Source organism: Bombina bombina, chromosome 3 (assembly GCF_027579735.1).
Source record: "Bombina bombina isolate aBomBom1 chromosome 3, aBomBom1.pri, whole genome shotgun sequence".
Taxonomy (NCBI): domain Eukaryota; kingdom Metazoa; phylum Chordata; class Amphibia; order Anura; family Bombinatoridae; genus Bombina; species Bombina bombina.
The window spans coordinates 31,114,751-31,140,515 of record NC_069501.1 but is presented as its reverse complement, the minus strand read 5'-3'; the positions used below and the strand labels follow the sequence as shown (position 1 = coordinate 31,140,515).

Sequence of the window (25,765 nt, the reverse complement as noted above, 5' to 3'; positions counted from 1 at the left end):
TCTTCCCTTTGTAAGGAATAGATAAAAGCTTAGACTTAGATGAGACATCGGCAGACCAGGACTTTAACCATAAAGCCCTGCGAGCCAAAACAGCAAAGCCAGAAATCTTTGCTCCCAACTTGACAACCTGTAAAGAGGCGTCTGCAATAAAAGAATTGGCCAATTTTAAAGTCTTATTTCTATCCAGAATCTCCTCCAGAGAAGTCTTCTGAAGAATAGAATCACACAATGCATCAAACCAATAGGCAGCTGCACTGCTAAGCATAGCAATACACGCAACAGGTTGCCATTGGAGCCCTTGGTGAACATAAATCCTCTTAAAGGGACATTGAATCCAATTTTTTTCTTTTGTGATTCAGATAGAGCATGCAATTTTAAGCAACTTTCTAATTTACTCCTATTATCAATTTGTCTTTGTTCTCTTGCTATCTTTATTTAAACAAGAAAGTCTAGAACCTTGGACAGCACTTGATTATTGGTGGATGAATTTATCCACCAATCAGCAAGAACAACCCAGGTTGTTCATCAAAATGGGCCGGCATCTAAACTTACATTCTTGCTTTTCAAATAAAGAGAATGAAGAGCATTTGTTAATATGAGTAAATTAGAAAGTTGCTTAAAATTGCATGTTCTATCTGAATCATAAAAGAAAAAATTGGGTTCAGTGTCCCTTTAATTAAAGCCTACAACTTCTTATCCATGGGATCCTTAAAAGCACAATTATCCTCAATAGGAAAAGTGGTCCTCTTGGCCAAAGTGGAAATGGCTCCCTCAACCTTACGGACTGTCTGCCAAGATTCCTTAATAGAATCCGCAATAGGAAACATCTTCCTAAAAATAGAAGGGGAAAAAGGAATTCCAGGCTTTTCCCATTCCCTAGAAATCATCTTTGAAACCCTATCCGGAATAGGAAAAACTTCCGCCATGGAGGGAACATCAAAAAACTTAAGCTTACTAGCCTTTTTGGGAGTAACTATGACCATTGAATCAGAATCATCCAAAGTAGCCAAAACCTCCCTGAGTAACAAACGGAGGTGCTCCAACTTAAATCTGAAAGAAACCACCTCAGAATCAGTCAAAGGAGACACACTATCAGAGTCTGAAATGTCACCCTCAGACGCTACTGAAATGTCTTTGTCCTCAGTCCTATGAGAAGGAACATTAGATAAAACTGCAACAGAATCAAAAGTCCTTCTGTGTTTGCCCTGTAACACTGGAAAAGCAGACAATGCATCAGATATAGCAGAGGATATTTGAGTAGACAAATCCTGTAAAGAAATACTAGCCTGAGACGACACGCAGGGCACTGCATGAGAAGAGGAGTGAGACAGAGGAATGAGGAGAAAGCTGAGCTACAGCTTGAATAGGAGGCTCCTGAACAACAGTCTCCTTAGAAAATGAAGGCTCTGTATCAAAGAGTCTATCCCTGTACTGCATAGTCCTCTCTATACAAGAGGAACAGAAAGGGATAGGAAGCTCTAAATTAGCATCTAGGCATAAATTAGAGGTCACAGCTTGCAAGTCCATTGTACACACACTAAAAATAAATGAGGCTGCAAAACTTATCACAAAAATAAAAACGTTACTGTCACTTTAAATAACGTGGCAAAAACATTCCACAGAAATTCCTTTATAAACAAGAAAAAAATAAAACCCCTGTAAGGCACCACCACACTTCAACAAACTTTTGCTGAGGTGTTTACCTGACCACCTTAATTCGGAAAAAACAAAGGAGGACAAAACTGCAGCTAATTTTTTCTAAACACAAGCCAACAGACCGCACCAAGCGAGGCTCGTTCCCACAGCAGCACAGACAAACTAGAGGATGCGCAAAAACTCGCGCCAAACCATCATGGGCGTGCCCTCCCCCTCCCGGCCGGCCTTAGAACAAACACAAAACCGCCGCCGGGAGAAAACCTAACACGCTACTAAGCTGCGCAATACGCAGCAGACACAAAAGCCAGCAACAGATGCGATGTCCGGGAAACAAACCCGCACATCAGAACATAGCCTCATAAACAAACATGCTTCCAACAAAAGACTGTGCAGCCTAATTATGAAATAAAAACAAGAGCCATCACACAGAGCCCAAATAGTAAAACAGTGGCCAACAGAACATAAAACTGCCAATAAAGGCACCTGCACACAAGCAGGATTAACCCCATAAGTGCCAAAATGTTTCTGACCCAGCAGAAAAAATAAAAAAGCACTTACCTCCAAGACTGCCAGGCAGTAATGGCAGCTCCCCAGGCATGAAAGGATTCCTTCCTATCATGGATCTGAAAACAAAGGAAAAAGACTAAGTAAACCAACATAGTCTTTAACCCAAAAAGGGGCAGCATCATATCCTAGGAGGCACAGAGGGGATTATACCCCCCCCCAAGTTCCCAACAGCTCTACTGAAGAGACTGACGTGGAATACAGCTAAACCCCCAAGGAAAAAACAAAACAAGCTTGCTTTGTTTAAAAAATAAAAAATTCTTGATTGAAGAATCAGACACCTAACTTTACCACCTCAATGCACTACAAGCAAAGAGAATGACTGGAGTTTGTGGGTAAGGGAAGTGGTATTTAACAGCTTTGGCTGTGGTGCTCTTTGCCTCCTCCTACAGGCCGGGAGCGATATTCCCAATAGTAATTATGATGATCCGTGGACTCACTGTGTCATTAGAAAGAAATACAAGTAGTTTAGATGTGCCTATACTGTTACCACAAAGGTAATAGAATCTGAAAATGGATAGCAGAAGACACCCCTGAAAAATATATATAACACACACACACCAAAAATGAGATAAAAAAATCTTTACTAGTTAAGTATCAAGCAACAAGTTACAATGTACATGTATTAAAATAGAGCAGCTATATCTTCTATATTTAAATATGATCTATATTTTGTTAAAGATAAATTATACCAAGACAACTGAGCTCTGTATGAAACCGTATATATAGTATCATAGACAAAATAATTATTTTAACAGCAAATTAGATCGATAGTAAAAGCAGAATATATAATAAATTGAAATATGTTATAATAATATACGATTCAACATATTTCAATTTATTATAATTTATTCTATATTATTAGATTTTATTATCAATCTTATTTGCTGTTAAGACAATTATTTTGTCTAAGATACAAAATATACAGTTTCATACAGAGCTCAATTGTCTTGGTATAATTTATCTTTAACGAACTATAGATCGTATTTAAATATAGAAGTTATAGTTGCACTATTTAATACATGTACATTGTAACTTGTTGCTTGATACTTTTTAACAAGATTTTGGTGGGGACAAACTGTGGGAATGGCAGTGTATAACACAGCTACTAGCTATGGATTCATAAGGATATTTGGGGTGTATTTCTCACCATTTCTTTCTCCTCCTCCAGAATAAGTGGCTCTCTTGTTCGTTCCCAGAGCCTAAGGGACTTGTCATGTGAGGCTGACACAAGGTGGTCTCCATTAGGGCTGATGGCCAAACACCACACTTCAGCATGATGACCCTGTGTGACAATGACATAAATGACAGCACGTTAGCCCTGACCTCCGCACACACAGGATACCCTGCACGGCTTACGGATACTTGAGAGGAGGGGGGGGGGGTCTCTATTTACCCTAACAGAAAGCAGAGCACAGGAGGATAATATTTTCTTTACAAGACAGGAAGCTATAGATTAGCTTTATAAAAAAGATGGGGTGCAAGAAAAAAGAAAGAAAAAAACAAGACATATTTGTTCCTCAACATGCTAATCAAGTGCCCGTGCAGCTGTGATTTATGCAGATGTGATTATTATTGCACATTTTATTGGTGCCAAAAACTTTCATTAAAGTGAATGTAAATTTTGATGCTAAAGTGCCCGGTTTTTCAAACTTCGATTAAAAACGGGGGCACTTTAATTCATCAAAATTTACATTTCACTCCTGTTGTGAAAAAAAACTTACCTTTTAAACTTCACAGCAGCTCCAGCTTCCTCCACCTGTTTCAAAGCCTCTTCCAGGGTCTAAAATGAGGCATCCGGCTTCCTCCAATCACAGCGTTGAATCAGACACTGATTCCCCCGGGGGGAAGCTGTGATTGGAGGATGACCTATCAATCATTTCTGACATCAGAAATGGGTTGTGAGACCAGAGGAAGCTAGAGCTGCTGTGAAGTTTAAAAGGTAAGTTTTTTTGTCACAACAGGAGTGAAATGTAAATTTTGATGAATTAAGGTGCCCCTGTTTTTAATCGAAATTTTAAAAACCGGGCACTTTAGCATTAAAATTTACATTCACTTTAACAACACCCTAAAGTTAAATACCAGTAAGTATTTCAATGAGCCCATTCACGTTACACACAACAGATGTCTGTCTGCTATAACACAGGTTACACACAACAGTTTTATACATATCACTGTCTCTGCTATATCACAGGTTACACAACAGCTTTATACATATCACTGTCTCTGCTATATCACAGGTTACACACAACAGTTTTATACATATCGCTGTCTCTGCTATATCACCGGTTACACACAACAGTTTTATACATATCGCTGTCTGCTATATCACAGGTTACACACAACAGTTTTATACATATCGCTGTCTCTGCTATATCACAGGTTACACACAACAGTTTTATACATATCGCTGTCTGCTATATCACAGGTTACACACAACAGTTTTATACATATCGCTGTCTGCTATATCACAGGTTACACACAACAGTTTTATACATATCGCTGTCTGCTATATCACAGGTTATACACAACAGTTTTATACATATCACTGTCTCTGCTATATCACAGGTTACACACAACAGTTTTATACATATCACTGTCTCTGCTATATCACAGGTTACACACAACAGTTTTATACATATCACTGTCTCTGCTATATCACAGGTTACACACAACAGTTTTATACATATCACTGTCTCTGCTATATCACAGGTTACACACAACAGTTTTATACACATCACTGTCTCTGCTATATCACAGGTTACACACAACAGTTTTATACATATCGCTGTCTCTGCTATATCACCGGTTACACACAACAGTTTTATACATATCTCTGTCTCTGCTATATCACAGGTTACACACAACAGTTTTATACATATCACTGTCTCTGCTATATCACAGGTTACACACAACAGTTTTATACATATCGCTGTCTCTGCTATATCACAGGTTACACACAACAGTTTTATACATATCACTGTCTGCTATATCACAGGTTACACACAACAGTTTTATACATATCACTGTCTGCTATATCACAGGTTACACACAACAGTTTTATACATATCACTGTCTGCTATATCACAGGTTACACACAACAGTTTTATACATATCACTGTCTCTGCTATATCACAGGTTACACACAACAGTTTTATACTTATCACTGTCTCTGCTATATCACAAGTTACACACAACAGTTTTATACATATCACTGTCTCTGCTATATCACAAGTTACACACAACAGTTTTATACATATCGCTGTCTCTGCTATATCACAGGTTACACACAACAGTTTTATACATATCACTGTCTGCTATATCACAGGTTACACACAACAGTTTTATACATATCACTGTCTGCTATATCACAGGTTACACACAACAGTTTTATACATATCACTGTCTCTGCTATATCACAGGTTACACACAACAGTTTTATACATATCACTGTCTCTGCTATATCACAGGTTACACACAACAGTTTTATACATATCTCTGTCTCTGCTATATCACAGGTTACACACAACAGTTTTATACATATCTCTGTCTCTGCTATATCACAGGTTACACACAACAGTTTTATACATATCACTGTCTGCTATATCACAGGTTACACACAACAGTTTTATACATATCGCTGTCTGCTATATCACAGGTTACACACAACAGTTTTATACATATCACTGTCTCTGCTATATCACAGTTTACACACAACAGTTTCATACATATCTCTGTCTCTGCTATATCACAGGTTACACACAACAGTTTTATACATATCACTGTCTCTGCTATATCACAGGTTACACACAACAGTTTTATACATATCGCTGTCTGCTATATCACAGGTTACACACAACAGTTTTATACATATCACTGTCTCTGCTATATCACAGTTTACACACAACAGTTTCATACATATCTCTGTCTCTGCTATATCACAGGTTACACACAACAGTTTTATACATATCGCTGTCTCTGCTATATCACAGGTTACACACAACAGTTTTATACATATCACTGTCTCTGCTATATCACAAGTTACACACAACAGTTTTATACATATCTCTGTCTGCTATATCACAAGTTACACACAACAGTTTTATACATATCTCTGTCTGCTATATCACAAGTTACACACAACAGTTTTATACATATCTCTGTCTCTGCTATATCACAGGTTACACACAACAGTTTTATACATATCACTGTCTCTGCTATATCACAGGTTACACACAACAGTTTTATACATATCACTGTCTCTGCTAAATCACAGGTTACACACAATAGTTTTATACATATCACTGTCAGCTATATCACAGGTTACACACAACAGTTTTATACATATCACTGTCTGCTATATCACAGGTTACACACAACAGTTTTATACATATCACTGTCTCTGCTATATCACAGGTTACACACAATAGTTTTATACATATCACTGTCAGCTATATCACAGGTTACACACAATAGTTTTATACATATCACTGTCAGCTATATCACAGGTTACACACAACAGTTTTATACATATCACTGTCTGCTATATCACAGGTTACACACAACAGTTTTATACATATCACTGTCTCTGCTATATCACAGGTTACACACAACAGTTTTATACATATCGCTGTCTGCTATATCACTGGTTACACACAACAGTTTTATACATATCACTGTCTCTGCTATATCACAGGTTACACACAACAGTTTTATACTTATCACTGTCTCTGCTATATCACAGGTTATACACAACAGTTTTATACATATCTCTGTCTGCTATATCACAGGTTACACACAACAGTTTTATACATATCACTGTCTGCTATATCACAGGTTACACACAACAGTTTTATACATATCACTGTCTCTGCTATATCACAGGTTACACACAATAGTTTTATACATATCACTGTCTCTGCTATATCACAGGTTACACACAACAGTTTTATACATATCGCTGTCTCTGCTATATCACAGGTTACACACAACAGTTTTATACATATCACTGTCTCTGCTATATCACAGGTTACACACAACAGTTTTATACATATCGCTGTCTCTGCTATATCACAGGTTACACACAACAGTTTTATACATATCACTGTCTGCTATATCACAGGTTACACACAACAGTTTTATACATATCACTGTCTCTGCTATATCACAGGTTACACACAACAGTTTTATACATATCACTGTCAGCTATATCACAGGTTACACACAACAGTTTTATACATATCGCTGTCTCTGCTATATCACAGGTTACACACAACAGTTTTATACATATCACTGTCTCTGCTATATCACAGGTTACACACAATAGTTTTATACATATCACTGTCTCTGCTATATCACAGGTTACACACAACAGTTTTATACATATCACTGTCTGCTATATCACAGGTTACACACAACAGTTTTATACATATCACTGTCTGCTATATCACAGGTTACACACAACAGTTTTATACATATCTCTGTCTCTGCTATATCACAGGTTACACACAACAGTTTTATACATATCTCTGTCTCTGCTATATCACAGGTTACACACAACAGTTTTATACATATCACTGTCTCTGCTATATCACAGGTTACACACAATAGTTTTATACATATCACTGTCTCTGCTATATCACAGGTTACACACAACAGTTTTATACATATCACTGTCTGCTATATCACAGGTTACACACAACAGTTTTATACATATCACTGTCTGCTATATCACAGGTTACACACAACAGTTTTATACATATCACTGTCTCTGCTATATCACAGGTTACACACAACAGTTTTATACATATCACTGTCTCTGCTATATCACAGGTTACACACAACAGTTTTATACATATCACTGTCTCTGCTATATCACAGGTTACACACAACAGTTTTATACATATCGCTGTCTCTGCTATATCACAGGTTACACACAACAGTTTTATACATATCACTGTCTGCTATATCACAGGTTACACACAACAGTTTTATACATATCACTGTCTCTGCTATATCACAGGTTACACACAACAGTTTTATACATATCACTGTCTGCTATATCACAGGTTACACACAACAGTTTTATACATATCACTGTCTGCTATATCACAGGTTACACACAACAGTTTTATACATATCTCTGTCTCTGCTATATCACAGGTTACACACAACAGTTTTATACATATCTCTGTCTCTGCTATATCACAGGTTACACACAACAGTTTTATACATATCACTGTCTGCTATATCACAGGTTACACACAACAGTTTTATACATATCTCTGTCTCTGCTATATCACAGGTTACACACAACAGTTTTATACATATCGCTGTCTCTGCTATATCACAGGTTACACACAACAGTTTTATACATATCACTGTCTCTGCTATATCACAGGTTACACACAACAGTTTTATACATATCGCTGTCTGCTATATCACAGGTTACACACAACAGTTTTATACATATCGCTGTCTCTGCTATATCACAGGTTACACACAACAGTTTTATACATATCACTGTCTGCTATATCACAGGTTACACACAACAGTTTTATACATATCACTGTCTGCTATATCACAGGTTACACACAACAGTTTTATACATATCACTGTCTGCTATATCACAGGTTATACACAACAGTTTTATACATATCGCTGTCTGCTATATCACAGGTTACACACAACAGTTTTATACATATCACTGTCTGCTATATCACAGGTTACACACAACAGTTTTATACATATCTCTGTCTCTGCTATATCACAGGTTACACACAACAGTTTTATACATATCACTGTCTGCTATATCACAGGTTACACACAACAGTTTTATACATATCACTGTCTCTGCTATATCACAGGTTACACACAACAGTTTTATACATATCGCTGTCTCTGCTATATCACAGGTTACACACAATAGTTTTATACATATCACTGTCTCTGCTATATCACAGGTTACACACAACAGTTTTATACATATCACTGTCTCTGCTATATCACAGGTTACACACAACAGTTTTATACATATCGCTGTCTCTGCTATATCACAGGTTACACACAATAGTTTTATACATATCACTGTCTCTGCTATATCACAGGTTACACACAACAGTTTTATACATATCACTGTCTGCTATATCACAGGTTACACACAACAGTTTTATACATATCGCTGTCTCTGCTATATCACAGGTTACACACAACAGTTTTATATCGCTGTCTCTGCTATATCACAGGTTACACACAACAGTTTTATATCGCTGTCTCTGCTATATCACAGGTTACACACAACAGTTTTATATCGCTGTCTCTGCTATATCACAGGTTACACACAACATTTTTTTACATATCGCTGTCTGCTATATCACAGGTTACACACAACAGTTTTATACATATCACTGTCTCTGCTATATCACAGGTTACACACAACAGTTTTATACATATCACTGTCTGCTATATCACAGGTTACACACAACAGTTTTATACATATCACTGTCTGCTATATCACAGGTTACACACAACATTTTTTTACATATCGCTGTCTGCTATATCACAGGTTACACACAACAGTTTTATACATATCGCTGTCTGCTATATCACAGGTTACACACAACAGTTTTATATCGCTGTCTCTGCTATATCACAGGTTACACACAACAGTTTTATACATATCGCTGTCTGCTATATCACAGGTTACACACAACAGTTTTATACATATCGCTGTCTCTGCTATATCACAAGTTACACACAACAGTTTTATACATATCGCTGTCTGCTATATCACAGGTTACACACAACAGTTTTATATCGCTGTCTCTGCTATATCACAGGTTACACACAACAGTTTTATACATATCGCTGTCTGCTATATCACAGGTTACACACAACAGTTTTATACATATCGCTGTCTCTGCTATATCACAAGTTACACACAACAGTTTTATACATATCGCTGTCTGCTATATCACAGGTTACACACAACAGTTTTATACATATCGCTGTCTCTGCTATATCACAGGTTACACACAACAGAATCACATTTGAATTTGCCATTATCTGCTCCTCACCTCCAGGGTCTGCACCTGCTGGAAGCGATCTGCATCCCACTCCTTCAGCTTCCTATCCTTTCCACAGCTGAAGAACAGATGAGTCTTGGGCACAAACTGCAGGAACATAACACTAAGAAGAGACAAAAAGGATGACCAATGATGTCAGGGGCCACAGAACAGAGCCCAGCACAGGGGTCACACAAAAGAGGAGCCCAGCACAGGGGTCACACAACAGAGGAGCCCAGCACAGGGGTCACACAACAGAGGAGCCCAGCACAGGGGTCACACAACAGAGGAGCACAGCACAGGGGTCACACAACAGAGGAGCACAGCACAGGGGGTCACACAACAGAGGAGCACAGCACAGGGGTCACACAACAGAGGAGCACAGCACAGGGGTCACACAACAGAGGAGCACAGCACAGGGGTCACACAACAGAGGAGCACAGCACAGGGGTCACACAACAGAGGAGCCCAGCACAGGGGGTCACACAACAGAGGAGCCCAGCACAGGGGGTCACACAACAGAGGAGCCCAGCACAGGGGTCACACAAGAGGTATTTAGCATATGCATAACAAGATAAGAGTCATTAGTGCATATAATCTAATAGTCTGAAGAGGAGAGCAGCCAGAGGGTAAAACCAAGGAGCATATCTAGCTACAATACACACATATCTACTCAAACACATACAGAAAGGCAACACAGGAATACAGAAATATAAGCGCTCTACCAGGAACAAACAACAGCTCAGTAGCCTGTTATACGGCTCTGTTACCACCCATGAGCAGCCTCTTTTAGTCCAGTTGTGCTTTTTACAGAGGAGAACTTTCCTGAAGTACATCAGTCTGATCCTGCCTAGTACGGTCAGTCCAGCCCCGAAATAACAAGCAATTCTCCTCTGAACAAGGGAAACGGCAACCTCAGACGATCGTTTCTGCCTTCTTTGGGTCTCGTGAGTTGCAGCCATATCTCTCTAAGCACATTAGGCATAGAACAAGCACCTGAGCTGTTGTACGTTCCTAGTAGAGTGCTTCTCTTTCTGTATGTATTTGTATTGTGATCCTGGGGAAGTCTCCCTAAAGATGATGGGGGAAACCAGACGTGGACACTTTGCACAATGTGTTTAGAGGGATATGGCTGCACCTCACTGACAAGGCCCAAAGGAGGCAGAAACGATTGTCTGGGGGTTGTCATGTTCCTTGGTATTTCAGGTCTAGACTGATCTTGCTAGGCTGGATCAGACTGATATACTTCAGGAAAGTTCTCCTCTGTGAAATTCACAATTGGGCTTAAAGGGACAGTACACTGTAAAATTGTTTTTCCATAAATGTATTTTAAATGACTTGTTATACCAACTGCAGAGTATAAAATATTTGAGAAATTGCATTTTCGGGTTTATTTGTGTATATGAAGTAGCTGGTTTTGTGCTTTGAAACCACAGCCTATTACAATGGGTTGAGCTTCAGGTAATATCAGATCTCATTATGTTATCACTTTATGTACACGGACTTGCTTCCTTATCTTATATTTGTCTGGAACACCAAAGCTTAATACATAGAGAGAACAATGGAAAATTATCATTTTATTACTTAACTACCATGCCCCCACTGAGGGTGTAATCTCTTCTGCTGGCTGTGTTTACTTAGGCTTGTCAATAGCGTATACGCCAGTATCAAAACTTTCAGTATAGGTTGGGAAACCACAAGCTAAATCAGCTATTTCAAATGCTGAAATATGAGTAAAGGAGCTAGTTGCAACCAATTTAATACACTCTAGCAGGTAAAAAGGATCATTGGGAATAATTTAAAGGGGAGAAAGTTTTTGGGTGAACTGTCCCTTTAAAGAGGCTGCTCCTAGGTAGGGTAATCAGGGCATAGAACCTATTGATCTGTTTGTTCCTGGCAGACGTCTCTTTCTGTAGGTATTAGTAATCTATTCTGTGGTTATCATGATTAAACCACAATACATTCAGACATATGACTGTTCTTTGCACCTGGGCAGTGAGAATGAATGTGCTGAGTGCAAACACCTTGGCAGACAGTGGTAAGTACACACTTACCTATCATCATGTGCAAACAAAGAGCGGTGACAGTCTCCAAAATCCAGGCCCCAGATCTTGATGTTTCTGTCTGCGGAGCCGGTGACAATTATAGAGCTGTCCTGAGAAGCAGACAGTGCAACGTTGTCAGGTCATGAGAAGCAGACAGTGCAACGTTGTCAGGTCATGAGAAGCAGTGTCACGTGGTCAGGTCATAAGAAGCAGACAGTGCAACGTTGTCAGGTCATGAGAAGCAGGGTCACGTGGTCAGGTCATGAGAAGTAGACAGTGCAACTTGGTCAGGTCATGAGAAGCAGACAGTGTAATGTGGTCAGGTCATGAGTAGCAGAGTCACGTGGTCAGGTCATGATAAGTAGACAGTGTCACGTGGTCAGGTCATGAGAAGGAGACAGTGTAACATGCTCAGGTCATGAGAAGCAGACAGTGTAATGTGGTCAGGTCATGAGAAGGAGACAGTGTAACATGGTCAGGTCATGAGAAGCAGACAGTGTAACATGGTCAGGTCATGAGAAGCAGACAGTGTAACGTGGTCAGGTCATGAGAAGCAGACAGTGTAATGTGGTCAGGTCATGAGAAGCAGACAGTGTAACATGGTCAGGTCATGAGAAGGAGACAGTGTAACATGGTCAGGTCATGAGAAGCAGACAGTGTAACATGGTCAGGTCATGAGAAGCAGACAGTGTAATGTGGTCAGGTCATGAGAAGTAGACAGTGTAACATGGTCAGGTCATGAGAAGCAGACAGTGTAACATGGTCAGGTCATGAGAAGCAGACAGTGTAATGTGGTCAGGTCATGAGAAGTAGACAGTGTAACGTGGTCAGGTCATGAGAAGGAGACAGTGTAACATGGTCAGGTCATGAGAAGCAGACAGTGCAACGTGGTCAGGTCATGAGAAGGAGACAGTGTAACATGGTCAGGTCATGAGAAGCAGACAGTGTAACATGGTCAGGTCATGAGAAGCAGACAGTGTAACATGGTCAGGTCATGAGAAGCAGACAGTGTAATGTGGTCAGGTCATGAGAAGCAGACAGTGTAATGTGGTCAGGTCATGAGAAGCAGACAGTGTAACATGGTCAGGTCATGAGAAGGAGACAGTGCAACGTGGTCAGGTCATGAGAAGCAGACAGTGTAATGTGGTCAGGTCATGAGAAGCAGACAGTGTAACATGGTCAGGTCATGAGAAGGAGACAGTGCAACGTGGTCAGGTCATGAGAAGCAGACAGTGTAACATGGTCAGGTCATGAGAAGCAGACAGTGTAACATGGTCAGGTCATGAGAAGCAGACAGTGTAACATGGTCAGGTCATGAGAAGCAGACAGTGTAATGTGGTCAGGTCATGAGAAGCAGACAGTGTAATGTGGTCAGGTCATGAGTAGCAGACAGTGTAATGTGGTCAGGTCATGAGAAGCAGACAGTGTAATGTGGTCAGGTCATGAGAAGCAGGGTCACGTGGTCAGGTCATGAGAAGCAGACAGTGTAATGTGGTCAGGTCATGAGAAGCAGACAGTGTAATGTGGTCAGGTCATGAGAAGCAGACAGTGTAATGTGGTCAGGTCATGAGAAGCAGACAGTGTAATGTGGTCAGGTCATGAGAAGCAGACAGTGTAATGTGGTCAGGTCATGAGAAGCAGACAGTGTAATGTGGTCAGGTCATGAGAAGCAGGGTCACGTGGTCAGGTCATGAGAAGCAGACAGTGTAATGTGGTCAGGTCATGAGAAGCAGACAGTGTAATGTGGTCAGGTCATGAGAAGTAGACAGTGTCACGTGGTCAGGTCATGAGAAGGAGACAGTGCAACGTTGTCAGGTCATGAGTAGCAGACAGTGTAATGTGGTCAGGTCATGAGAAGCAGACAGTGTAATGTGGTCAGGTCATGAGAAGCAGACAGTGTAATGTGGTCAGGTTGTGAGAAGCAGACAGTGTCACGTGGTCAGGTCATGAGAAGGAGACAGTGTAACATGGTCAGGTCATGAGAAGCAGACAGTGTCACGTGGTCAGGTCATGAGAAGCAGACAGTGTCACGTGGTCAGGTCATGAGAAGCAGACAGTGTAATGTGGTCAGGTCATGAGAAGCAGACAGTGTAATGTGGTCAGGTCATGAGAAGGAGACAGTGTAACATGGTCAGGTCATGAGAAGCAGACAGTGTAATGTGGTTAGGTCATGAGAAGCAGACAGTGTAATGTGGTCAGGTCATGAGAAGCAGACAGTGTAATGTGGTTAGGTCATGAGAAGCAGACAGTGTAATGTGGTCAGGTTGTGAGAAGTAGACAGTGTAATGTGGTCAGGTTGTGAGAAGTAGACAGTGTAATGTGGTCAGGTCATAAGAAGTAGACAGTGTAATGTGGTCAGGTCATAAGAAGTAGACAGTGCCATGTGGTCAGGTCATAAGAAGTAGACAGTGTAATGTGGTTAGGTCATGAGAAGCAGGGTCACGTGGTCAGGTCATAAGAAGCAGACAGTGTAATGTGGTCAGGTCATGAGAAGCAGGGTCACGTGGTCAGGTCATAAGAAGCAGACAGTGTAATGTGGTCAGGTCATGAGAAGCAGGGTCACGTGGTCAGGTCATAAGAAGTAGACAGTGTAATGTGGTCAGGTCATAAGAAGTAGACAGTGTAATGTGGTCAGGTCATGAGAAGTAGACAGTGTAATGTGGTCAGGTCATAAGAAGTAGACAGTGTAATGTGGTCAGGTCATGAGAAGTAGACAGTGTAATGTGGTCAGGTCATGAGAAGTAGACAGTGTAATGTGGTCAGGTCATGAGAAGTAGACAGTGTAATGTGGTCAGGTCATGAGAAGCAGACAGTGTAACGTGGTCAGGTCATGAGAAGCAGACAGTGTAACATGGTCAGGTCATGAGAAGCAGACAGTGTAACATGGTCAGGTCATGAGAAGCAGACAGTGTAACATGGTCAGGTCATGAGAAGCAGACAGTGTAACGTGGTCAGGTCATGAGAAGGAGACAGTGTAACATGGTCAGGTCATGAGAAGGAGACAGTGTAACATGGTCAGGTCATGAGAAGCAGACAGTGTAATGTGGTCAGGTCATGAGAAGTAGACAGTGTAACATGGTCAGGTCATGAGAAGTAGACAGTGTAACATGGTCAGGTCATGAGAAGCAGACAGTGTAACATGGTCAGGTCATGAGAAGGAGACAGTGTAACATGGTCAGGTCATGAGAAGCAGACAGTGTAACATGGTCAGGTCATAAGAAGTAGACAGTGTAATGTGGTCAGGTCATGAGAAGTAGACAGTGTAATGTGGTCAGGTCATGAGAAGCAGACAGTGTAACATGGTCAGGTCATGAGAAGGAGACAGTGTAACATGGTCAGGTCATGAGAAGCAGACAGTGTAACATGGTCAGGTCATGAGAAGGAGACAGTGTAACATGGTCAGGTCATGAGAAGCAGACAGTGTAACATGGTCAGGTCATAAGAAGTAGACAGTGTAATGTGGTCAGGTCATGAGAAGTAGACAGTGTAACATGGTCAGGTCATGAGAAGCAGACAGTGTAATGTGGTCAGGTCATGAGAAGTAGACAGTGTAATGTGGTCAGGTCATGAGAAGCAGACAGTGTAATGTGGTCAGGTCATGAGAAGCAGACAGTGTAACATGGTCAGGTCATGAGAAGCAGACAGTGCAACGTGGTCAGGTCATGAGAAGGAGACAGTGTAACATGGTCAGGTCATGAGAAGCAGACAGTGTAATGTGGTCAGGTCATGAGAAGCAGACAGTGTAACATGGTCAGGTCATGAGAAGCAGACAGTGCAACGTGGTCAGGTCATGAGAAGCAGACAGTGTAACATGGTCAGGTCATGAGAAGCAGACAGTGTAACATGGTCAGGTCATGAGAAGCAGACAGTGTAACATGGTCAGGTCATGAGAAGCAGACAGTGTAACATGGTCAGGTCATGAGAAGCAGACAGTGTAATGTGGTCAGGTCATGAGAAGCAGACAGTGTAACATGGTCAGGTCATGAGAAGCAGACAGTGTAATGTGGTCAGGTTGTGAGAAGCAGACAGTGTCACGTGGTCAGGTCATGAGAAGGAGACAGTGTAACATGGTCAGGTCATGAGAAGCAGACAGTGTAATGTGGTCAGGTTGTGAGAAGCAGACAGTGTCACGTGGTCAGGTCATGAGAAGGAGACAGTGTAATGTGGTCAGGTCATGAGAAGGAGACAGTGTAACATGGTCAGGTCATGAGAAGCAGACAGTGTAATGTGGTCAGGTCATGAGAAGCAGACAGTGTAATGTGGTCAGGTCATGAGAAGGAGACAGTGTAACATGGTCAGGTCATGAGAAGTAGACAGTGTAACATGGTCAGGTCATGAGAAGCAGACAGTGTAATGTGGTCAGGTCATGAGAAGCAGACAGTGTAACATGGTCAGGTCATGAGAAGGAGACAGTGTAACATGGTCAGGTCATGAGAAGGAGACAGTGTAACATGGTCAGGTCATGAGAAGCAGACAGTGTAATGTGGTCAGGTCATGAGAAGCAGACAGTGTAATGTGGTCAGGTCATGAGAAGCAGACAGTGTAATGTGGTCAGGTCATGAGAAGGAGACAGTGTAACATGGTCAGGTCATGAGAAGCAGACAGTGTCACGTGGTCAGGTCATGAGAAGGAGACAGTGTAATGTGGTCAGGTCATGAGAAGGAGACAGTGTAACATGGTCAGGTCATGAGAAGCAGACAGTGTAATGTGGTCAGGTCATGAGAAGCAGACAGTGTAATGTGGTCAGGTCATGAGGAGGAGACAGTGTAACATGGTCAGGTCATGAGAAGTAGACAGTGTAACATGGTCAGGTCATGAGAAGCAGACAGTGTAATGTGGTCAGGTCATGAGAAGCAGACAGTGTAACATGGTCAGGTCATGAGAAGGAGACAGTGTAACATGGTCAGGTCATGAGAAGGAGACAGTGTAACATGGTCAGGTCATGAGAAGCAGACAGTGTAATGTGGTCAGGTCATGAGAAGCAGACAGTGTAATGTGGTCAGGTCATGAGAAGCAGACAGTGTAATGTGGTCAGGTCATGCGAAGGAGACAGTGTAACATGGTCAGGTCATGAGAAGCAGACAGTGTAATGTGGTCAGGTCATGAGAAGCAGACAGTGTAACATGGTCAGGTCATGAGAAGCAGACAGTGCAACGTGGTCAGGTCATGAGAAGGAGACAGTGTAATGTGGTCAGGTCATGAGAAGCAGACAGTGTAATGTGGTCAGGTCATGAGAAGCAGACAGTGTAACATGGTCAGGTCATGAGAAGCAGACAGTGTAACATGGTCAGGTCATGAGAAGCAGACAGTGTAATGTGGTCAGGTCATGAGAAGCAGACAGTGTAACATGGTCAGGTCATGAGAAGCAGACAGTGTAATGTGGTCAGGTTGTGAGAAGCAGACAGTGTCACGTGGTCAGGTCATGAGAAGGAGACAGTGTAACATGGTCAGGTCATGAGAAGCAGACAGTGTCACGTGGTCAGGTCATGAGAAGCAGACAGTGTAATGTGGTCAGGTCATGAGAAGCAGACAGTGTAACATGGTCAGGTCATAAGAAGTAGACAGTGTAATGTGGTCAGGTCATGAGAAGTAGACAGTGTAATGTGGTCAGGTCATGAGAAGTAGACAGTGTAATGTGGTCAGGTCATGAGAAGCAGACAGTGCAACGTGGTCAGGTCATGAGAAGCAGACAGTGCAACGTGGTCAGGTCATGAGAAGGAGACAGTGTAACATGGTCAGGTCATGAGAAGCAGACAGTGTAATGTGGTCAGGTCATGAGAAGCAGACAGTGTAACATGGTCAGGTCATGAGAAGGAGACAGTGTAACATGGTCAGGTCATGAGAAGCAGACAGTGTAACGTGGTCAGGTCATGAGAAGCAGACAGTGTAACATGGTCAGGTCATGAGAAGCAGACAGTGCAACGTGGTCAGGTCATGAGAAGGAGACAGTGTAATGTGGTCAGGTCATGAGAAGCAGACAGTGTAATGTGGTCAGGTCATGAGAAGCAGACAGTGTAACATGGTCAGGTCATGAGAAGCAGACAGTGTAATGTGGTCAGGTCATGAGAAGCAGACAGTGTAACATGGTCAGGTCATGAGAAGCAGACAGTGTAATGTGGTCAGGTTGTGAGAAGCAGACAGTGTAACATGGTCAGGTCATGAGAAGCAGACAGTGTAACATGGTCAGGTCATGAGAAGCAGACAGTGTAATGTGGTCAGGTCATGAGAAGCAGACAGTGTAACATGGTCAGGTCATGAGAAGCAGACAGTGTCACGTGGTCAGGTCATGAGAAGCAGACAGTGTAATGTGGTCAGGTTGTGAGAAGCAGACAGTGTCACGTGGTCAGGTCATGAGAAGGAGACAGTGTAACATGGTCAGGTCATGAGAAGCAGACAGTGTCACGTGGTCAGGTCATGAGAAGCAGACAGTGTAATGTGGTCAGGTCATGAGAAGCAGACAGTGTAATGTGGTCAGGTCATAAGAAGTAGACAGTGTAATGTGGTCAGGTCATAAGAAGTAGACAGTGTAATGTGGTCAGGTCATAAGAAGTAGACAGTGTAATGTGGTCAGGTCATAAGAAGTAGACAGTGTAATGTGGTCAGGTCATAAGAAGTAGACAGTGTAATGTGGTCAGGTCATGAGAAGTAGACAGTGTAATGTGGTCAGGTCATAAGAAGTAGACAGTGTAATGTGGTCAGGTCATGAGAAGTAGACAGTGTAATGTGGTCAGGTCATGAGAAGTAGACAGTGTAATGTGGTCAGGTCATGAGAAGTAGACAGTGTAATGTGGTCAGGTCATGAGAAGTAGACAGTGTAATGTGGTCAGGTCATGAGAAGTAGAAAGTGTAATGTGGTCAGGTCATGAGAAGTAGACAGTGTAATGTGGTCAGGTCATGAGTAGCAGAGTCATGTGGTCAGGTCATGACAAGTAGACAGTGTCACGTGGTCAGGTCATGAGAAGTAGACAGTGTCACGTGGTCAGGTCATGAGAAGTAGACAGTGCAACGTTGTCAGGTCATGAGAAGCAGTGTCACGTGGTCAGATCATGAGAAGCAGACAGTGCAACGTTGTCAGGTCATGAGAAGCAGTGTCACGTGGTCATTTCATGAGAAGTAGACAGTGCAACGTGGTCAGGTCATGAGAAGCAGACAGTGTAATGTGGTCAGGTCATGAGAAGCAGAGTCACGTGGTCAGGTCATAAGAAGCAGACAGTGTAATGTGGTCAGGTCATGAGTAGCAGAGTCACGTGGTCAGGTCATGATAAGTAGACAGTGTCACGTGGTCAGGTCATGATAAGTAGACAGTGTCACGTGGTCAGGTCATGATAAGTAGACAGTGTCACATGGTCAGGTCATGATAAGTAGACAGTGTCACATGGTCAGGTCATGATAAGTAGACAGTGTCACGTGGTCAGGTCATGAGAAGTAGACAGTGTCACGTGGTCAGGTCATGAGAAGTAGACAGTGTCACGTGGTCAGGTCATGAGAAGTAGACAGTGTCACGTGGTCAGGTCATGAGAAGCAGACAGTGTCACGTTGTCAGGTCATGAGAAGCAGACAGTGCAACGTTGTCAGGTCATGAGAAGCAGTGTCACGTGGTCAAGTCATGAGAAGTAGACAGTGCAACGTGGTCAGGTCATGAGAAGCAGACAGTGTAATGTGGTCAGGTCATGAGTAGCAGAGTCACGTGGTCAGGTCATGATAAGTAGACAGTGTCACGTGGTCAGGTCATGATAAGTAGACCGAGTCACGTGATCAGGTCATGAGAAGTAGACCGTGTCACGTGGTCAGGTCATGAGAAGTAGACAGTGTCAGGTGGTCAGGTCATGAGAAGCAGACAGTGTAATGTGGTCAGGTCATGAGAAGCAGAGTCACGTGCTCAGGTCATAAGAAGCAGACAGTGTAATGTGGTCAGGTCATGAGTAGCAGAGTCACGTGGTCAGGTCATGACAAGTAGACAGTGTCACGTGGTCAGGTCATGAGAAGTAGACAGTGTCACGTGGTCAGGTCATGAGAAGTAGACAGTGTCACGTGGTCAGGTCATGAGAAGTAGACAGTGTCACGTGGTCAGGTCATGAGAAGTAGACAGTGCAACGTTGTCAGGTCATGAGAAGCAGTGTCACGTGGTCAGGTCATGAGAAGCAGACAGTGCAACGTTGTCAGGTCATGAGAAGCAGTGTCACGTGGTCAGGTCATGAGAAGTAGACAGTGCAACGTGGTCAGGTCATGAGAAGCAGACAGTGTAATGTGGTCAGGTCATGAGAAGCAGAGTCACGTGGTCAGGTCATAAGAAGCAGACAGTGTAATGTGGTCAGGTCATGAGTAGCAGAGTCACGTGGTCAGGTCATGATAAGTAGACAGTGTCGCGTGGTCAGGTCATGATAAGTAGACAGTGTCACGTGGTCAGGTCATGATAAGTAGACAGTGTCACGTGGTCAGGTCATGATAAGTAGACAGTGTCACGTGGTCAGGTCATGATAAGTAGACAGTGTCACATGGTCAGGTCATGAGAAGTAGACAGTGTCATGTGGTCAGGTCATGAGAAGTAGACAGTGTCACGTGGTCAGGTCATGAGAAGTAGACAGTGTCACGTGGTCAGGTCATGAGAAGTAGACAGTGTCACGTGGTCAGGTCATGAGAAGGAGACAGTGCCATGTGGTCAGGTCATGAGGAGGAGACAGTGTAATGTGGTCAGGTCATGAGAAGGAGACAGTGTAACATGGTCAGGTCATGAGAAGCAGACAGTGTCACGTGGTCAGGTCATGAGAAGGAGACAGTGTAATGTGGTCAGGTCATGAGAAGGAGACAGTGTAACATGGTCAGGTCATGAGAAGCAGACAGTGTAATGTGGTCAGGTCATGAGAAGCAGACAGTGTAATGTGGTCAGGTCATGAGGAGGAGACAGTGTAACATGGTCAGGTCATGAGAAGTAGACAGTGTAACATGGTCAGGTCATGAGAAGCAGACAGTGTAATGTGGTCAGGTCATGAGAAGCAGACAGTGTAACATGGTCAGGTCATGAGAAGGAGACAGTGTAACATGGTCAGGTCATGAGAAGGAGACAGTGTAACATGGTCAGGTCATGAGAAGCAGACAGTGTAATGTGGTCAGGTCATGAGAAGCAGACAGTGTAATGTGGTCAGGTCATGAGAAGCAGACAGTGTAATGTGGTCAGGTCATGAGAAGGAGACAGTGTAACATGGTCAGGTCATGAGAAGCAGACAGTGTAATGTGGTCAGGTCATGAGAAGCAGACAGTGTAACATGGTCAGGTCATGAGAAGCAGACAGTGCAACGTGGTCAGGTCATGAGAAGGAGACAGTGTAATGTGGTCAGGTCATGAGAAGCAGACAGTGTAATGTGGTCAGGTCATGAGAAGCAGACAGTGTAACATGGTCAGGTCATGAGAAGCAGACAGTGTAACATGGTCAGGTCATGAGAAGCAGACAGTGTAATGTGGTCAGGTCATGAGAAGCAGACAGTGTAACATGGTCAGGTCATGAGAAGCAGACAGTGTAATGTGGTCAGGTTGTGAGAAGCAGACAGTGTCACGTGGTCAGGTCATGAGAAGCAGACAGTGTAATGTGGTCAGGTCATGAGAAGCAGACAGTGTAACATGGTCAGGTCATAAGAAGTAGACAGTGTAATGTGGTCAGGTCATGAGAAGTAGACAGTGTAATGTGGTCAGGTCATGAGAAGTAGACAGTGTAATGTGGTCAGGTCATGAGAAGCAGACAGTGCAACGTGGTCAGGTCATGAGAAGCAGACAGTGTCACGTGGTCAGGTCATGAGAAGCAGACAGTGTAATGTGGTCAGGTCATGAGAAGCAGACAGTGTAACATGGTCAGGTCATAAGAAGTAGACAGTGTAATGTGGTCAGGTCATGAGAAGTAGACAGTGTAATGTGGTCAGGTCATGAGAAGTAGACAGAGTAATGTGGTCAGGTCATGAGAAGCAGACAGTGCAACGTGGTCAGGTCATGAGAAGCAGACAGTGCAACGTGGTCAGGTCATGAGAAGGAGACAGTGTAACATGGTCAGGTCATGAGAAGCAGACAGTGTAATGTGGTCAGGTCATGAGAAGCAGACAGTGTAACATGGTCAGGTCATGAGAAGGAGACAGTGTAACATGGTCAGGTCATGAGAAGCAGACAGTGTAACGTGGTCAGGTCATGAGAAGCAGACAGTGTAACATGGTCAGGTCATGAGAAGCAGACAGTGCAACGTGGTCAGGTCATGAGAAGGAGACAGTGTAATGTGGTCAGGTCATGAGAAGCAGACAGTGTAATGTGGTCAGGTCATGAGAAGCAGACAGTGTAACATGGTCAGGTCATGAGAAGCAGACAGTGTAATGTGGTCAGGTCATGAGAAGCAGACAGTGTAACATGGTCAGGTCATGAGAAGCAGACAGTGTAATGTGGTCAGGTTGTGAGAAGCAGACAGTGTCACGTGGTCAGGTCATGAGAAGCAGACAGTGTAATGTGGTCAGGTTGTGAGAAGCAGACAGTGTCACGTGGTCAGGTCATGAGAAGGAGACAGTGTAACATGGTCAGGTCATGAGAAGCAGACAGTGTCACGTGGTCAGGTCATGAGAAGCAGACAGTGTAATGTGGTCAGGTCATGAGAAGCAGACAGTGTAATGTGGTCAGGTCATAAGAAGTAGACAGTGTAATGTGGTCAGGTCATAAGAAGTAGACAGTGTAATGTGGTCAGGTCATAAGAAGTAGACAGTGTAATGTGGTCAGGTCATAAGAAGTAGACAGTGTAATGTGGTCAGGTCATAAGAAGTAGACAGTGTAATGTGGTCAGGTCATGAGAAGTAGACAGTGTAATGTGGTCAGGTCATAAGAAGTAGACAGTGTAATGTGGTCAGGTCATGAGAAGTAGACAGTGTAATGTGGTCAGGTCATGAGAAGTAGACAGTGTAATGTGGTCAGGTCATGAGAAGTAGACAGTGTAATGTGGTCAGGTCATGAGAAGTAGACAGTGTAATGTGGTCAGGTCATGAGAAGTAGAAAGTGTAATGTGGTCAGGTCATGAGAAGTAGACAGTGTAATGTGGTCAGGTCATGAGTAGCAGAGTCATGTGGTCAGGTCATGACAAGTAGACAGTGTCACGTGGTCAGGTCATGAGAAGTAGACAGTGTCACGTGGTCAGGTCATGAGAAGTAGACAGTGCAACGTTGTCAGGTCATGAGAAGCAGTGTCACGTGGTCAGGTCATGAGAAGCAGACAGTGCAACGTTGTCAGGTCATGAGAAGCAGTGTCACGTGGTCATTTCATGAGAAGTAGACAGTGCAACGTGGTCAGGTCATGAGAAGCAGACAGTGTAATGTGGTCAGGTCATGAGAAGCAGAGTCACGTGGTCAGGTCATAAGAAGCAGACAGTGTAATGTGGTCAGGTCATGAGTAGCAGAGTCACGTGGTCAGGTCATGATAAGTAGACAGTGTCACGTGGTCAGGTCATGATAAGTAGACAGTGTCACGTGGTCAGGTCATGATAAGTAGACAGTGTCACATGGTCAGGTCATGATAAGTAGACAGTGTCACATGGTCAGGTCATGATAAGTAGACAGTGTCAAGTGGTCAGGTCATGAGAAGTAGACAGTGTCACGTGGTCAGGTCATGAGAAGTAGACAGTGTCATGTGGTCAGGTCATGAGAAGTAGACAGTGTCACGTGGTCAGGTCATGAGAAGCAGACAGTGTCACGTTGTCAGGTCATGAGAAGCAGACAGTGCAACGTTGTCAGGTCATGAGAAGCAGTGTCACGTGGTCAAGTCATGAGAAGTAGACAGTGCAACGTGGTCAGGTCATGAGAAGCAGACAGTGTAATGTGGTCAGGTCATGAGTAGCAGAGTCACGTGGTCAGGTCATGATAAGTAGACAGTGTCACGTGGTCAGGTCATGATAAGTAGACCGAGTCACGTGATCAGGTCATGAGAAGTAGACCGTGTCACGTGGTCAGGTCATGAGAAGTAGACAGTGTCAGGTGGTCAGGTCATGAGAAGCAGACAGTGTAATGTGGTCAGGTCATGAGAAGCAGAGTCACGTGCTCAGGTCATAAGAAGCAGACAGTGTAATGTGGTCAGGTCATGAGTAGCAGAGTCACGTGGTCAGGTCATGACAAGTAGACAGTGTCACGTGGTCAGGTCATGAGAAGTAGACAGTGTCACGTGGTCAGGTCATGAGAAGTAGACAGTGTCACGTGGTCAGGTCATGAGAAGTAGACAGTGTCACGTGGTCAGGTCATGAGAAGTAGACAGTGCAACGTTGTCAGGTCATGAGAAGCAGTGTCACGTGGTCAGGTCATGAGAAGCAGACAGTGCAACGTTGTCAGGTCATGAGAAGCAGTGTCACGTGGTCAGGTCATGAGAAGTAGACAGTGCAACGTGGTCAGGTCATGAGAAGCAGACAGTGTAATGTGGTCAGGTCATGAGAAGCAGAGTCACGTGGTCAGGTCATAAGAAGCAGACAGTGTAATGTGGTCAGGTCATGAGTAGCAGAGTCACGTGGTCAGGTCATGATAAGTAGACAGTGTCGCGTGGTCAGGTCATGATAAGTAGACAGTGTCACGTGGTCAGGTCATGATAAGTAGACAGTGTCACGTGGTCAGGTCATGATAAGTAGACAGTGTCACGTGGTCAGGTCATGATAAGTAGACAGTGTCACATGGTCAGGTCATGAGAAGTAGACAGTGTCATGTGGTCAGGTCATGAGAAGTAGACAGTGTCACGTGGTCAGGTCATGAGAAGTAGACAGTGTCACGTGGTCAGGTCATGAGAAGTAGACAGTGTCACGTGGTCAGGTCATGAGAAGGAGACAGTGCCATGTGGTCAGGTAATGAGAAGCAGTCAGTGTAACAAGGTCAGGTAATGAGAAGCAGAGTCATGTGGTCAGGTCACGAGAATCAGACAGTGTAATGTGGCCAGGTCATGAGAAGCAGTGTAACGTGGTCAGGTTGTGAGAAGCAGACAGTGTCACGTGGTCAGGTCGTGAGAAGCAGACAGTGTCACGTGGTAAGGTCATGAGAAGCAGACAGTGTCACGTGGTAAGGTCATAAGAAGCAGACAGTGTCACGTGGTCAGGTCGTGAGAAGCAGACCGTGTCACATGGTCAGGTCGTGAGAAGCAGACAGTGTCACGTGGTCAGGTTGTGAGAAGCAGACAGTGTCACGTGGTCAGGTCATGAGAAGCAGACAGTGTCACGTGGTCAGGTCATAAGAAGCAGACAGTGTCACGTGGTCAGGTCATAAGAAGCAGACAGTGTCACATGGTCAGGTCATGAGAAGCAGACAGTGTCACGTGGTCAGGTCATAAGAAGCAGAGTACCTACAGCAGTGCTTGACAAATATGCTTAAAAATTAGGAGCCAGTAAGAATATTTGGGAGCCAGGCATATTTTTAGGAGCTAGACAGTTGGATTTGTATATACATATATGGA

General features: G+C 43.2%; 1 protein-coding gene across 1 annotated transcript in view; it reads right to left on the bottom strand.

Moving 5' to 3' along the window:
* WDR3 (WD repeat domain 3) overlaps positions 1 to 25,765 on the bottom strand; it is a 159,319-nt gene that overhangs the window by 65,684 nt on the left and 67,870 nt on the right. The window contains exons 17-19 of the mRNA XM_053705770.1: positions 12,338 to 12,438; positions 10,296 to 10,407; positions 3,371 to 3,505 (exon numbers count right to left, since the gene is read on the bottom strand). Coding sequence (XP_053561745.1) covers positions 3,371 to 3,505; positions 10,296 to 10,407; positions 12,338 to 12,438 — 348 coding nt within the window. The remainder of the gene's footprint in view (positions 1 to 3,370; positions 3,506 to 10,295; positions 10,408 to 12,337; positions 12,439 to 25,765) is intronic.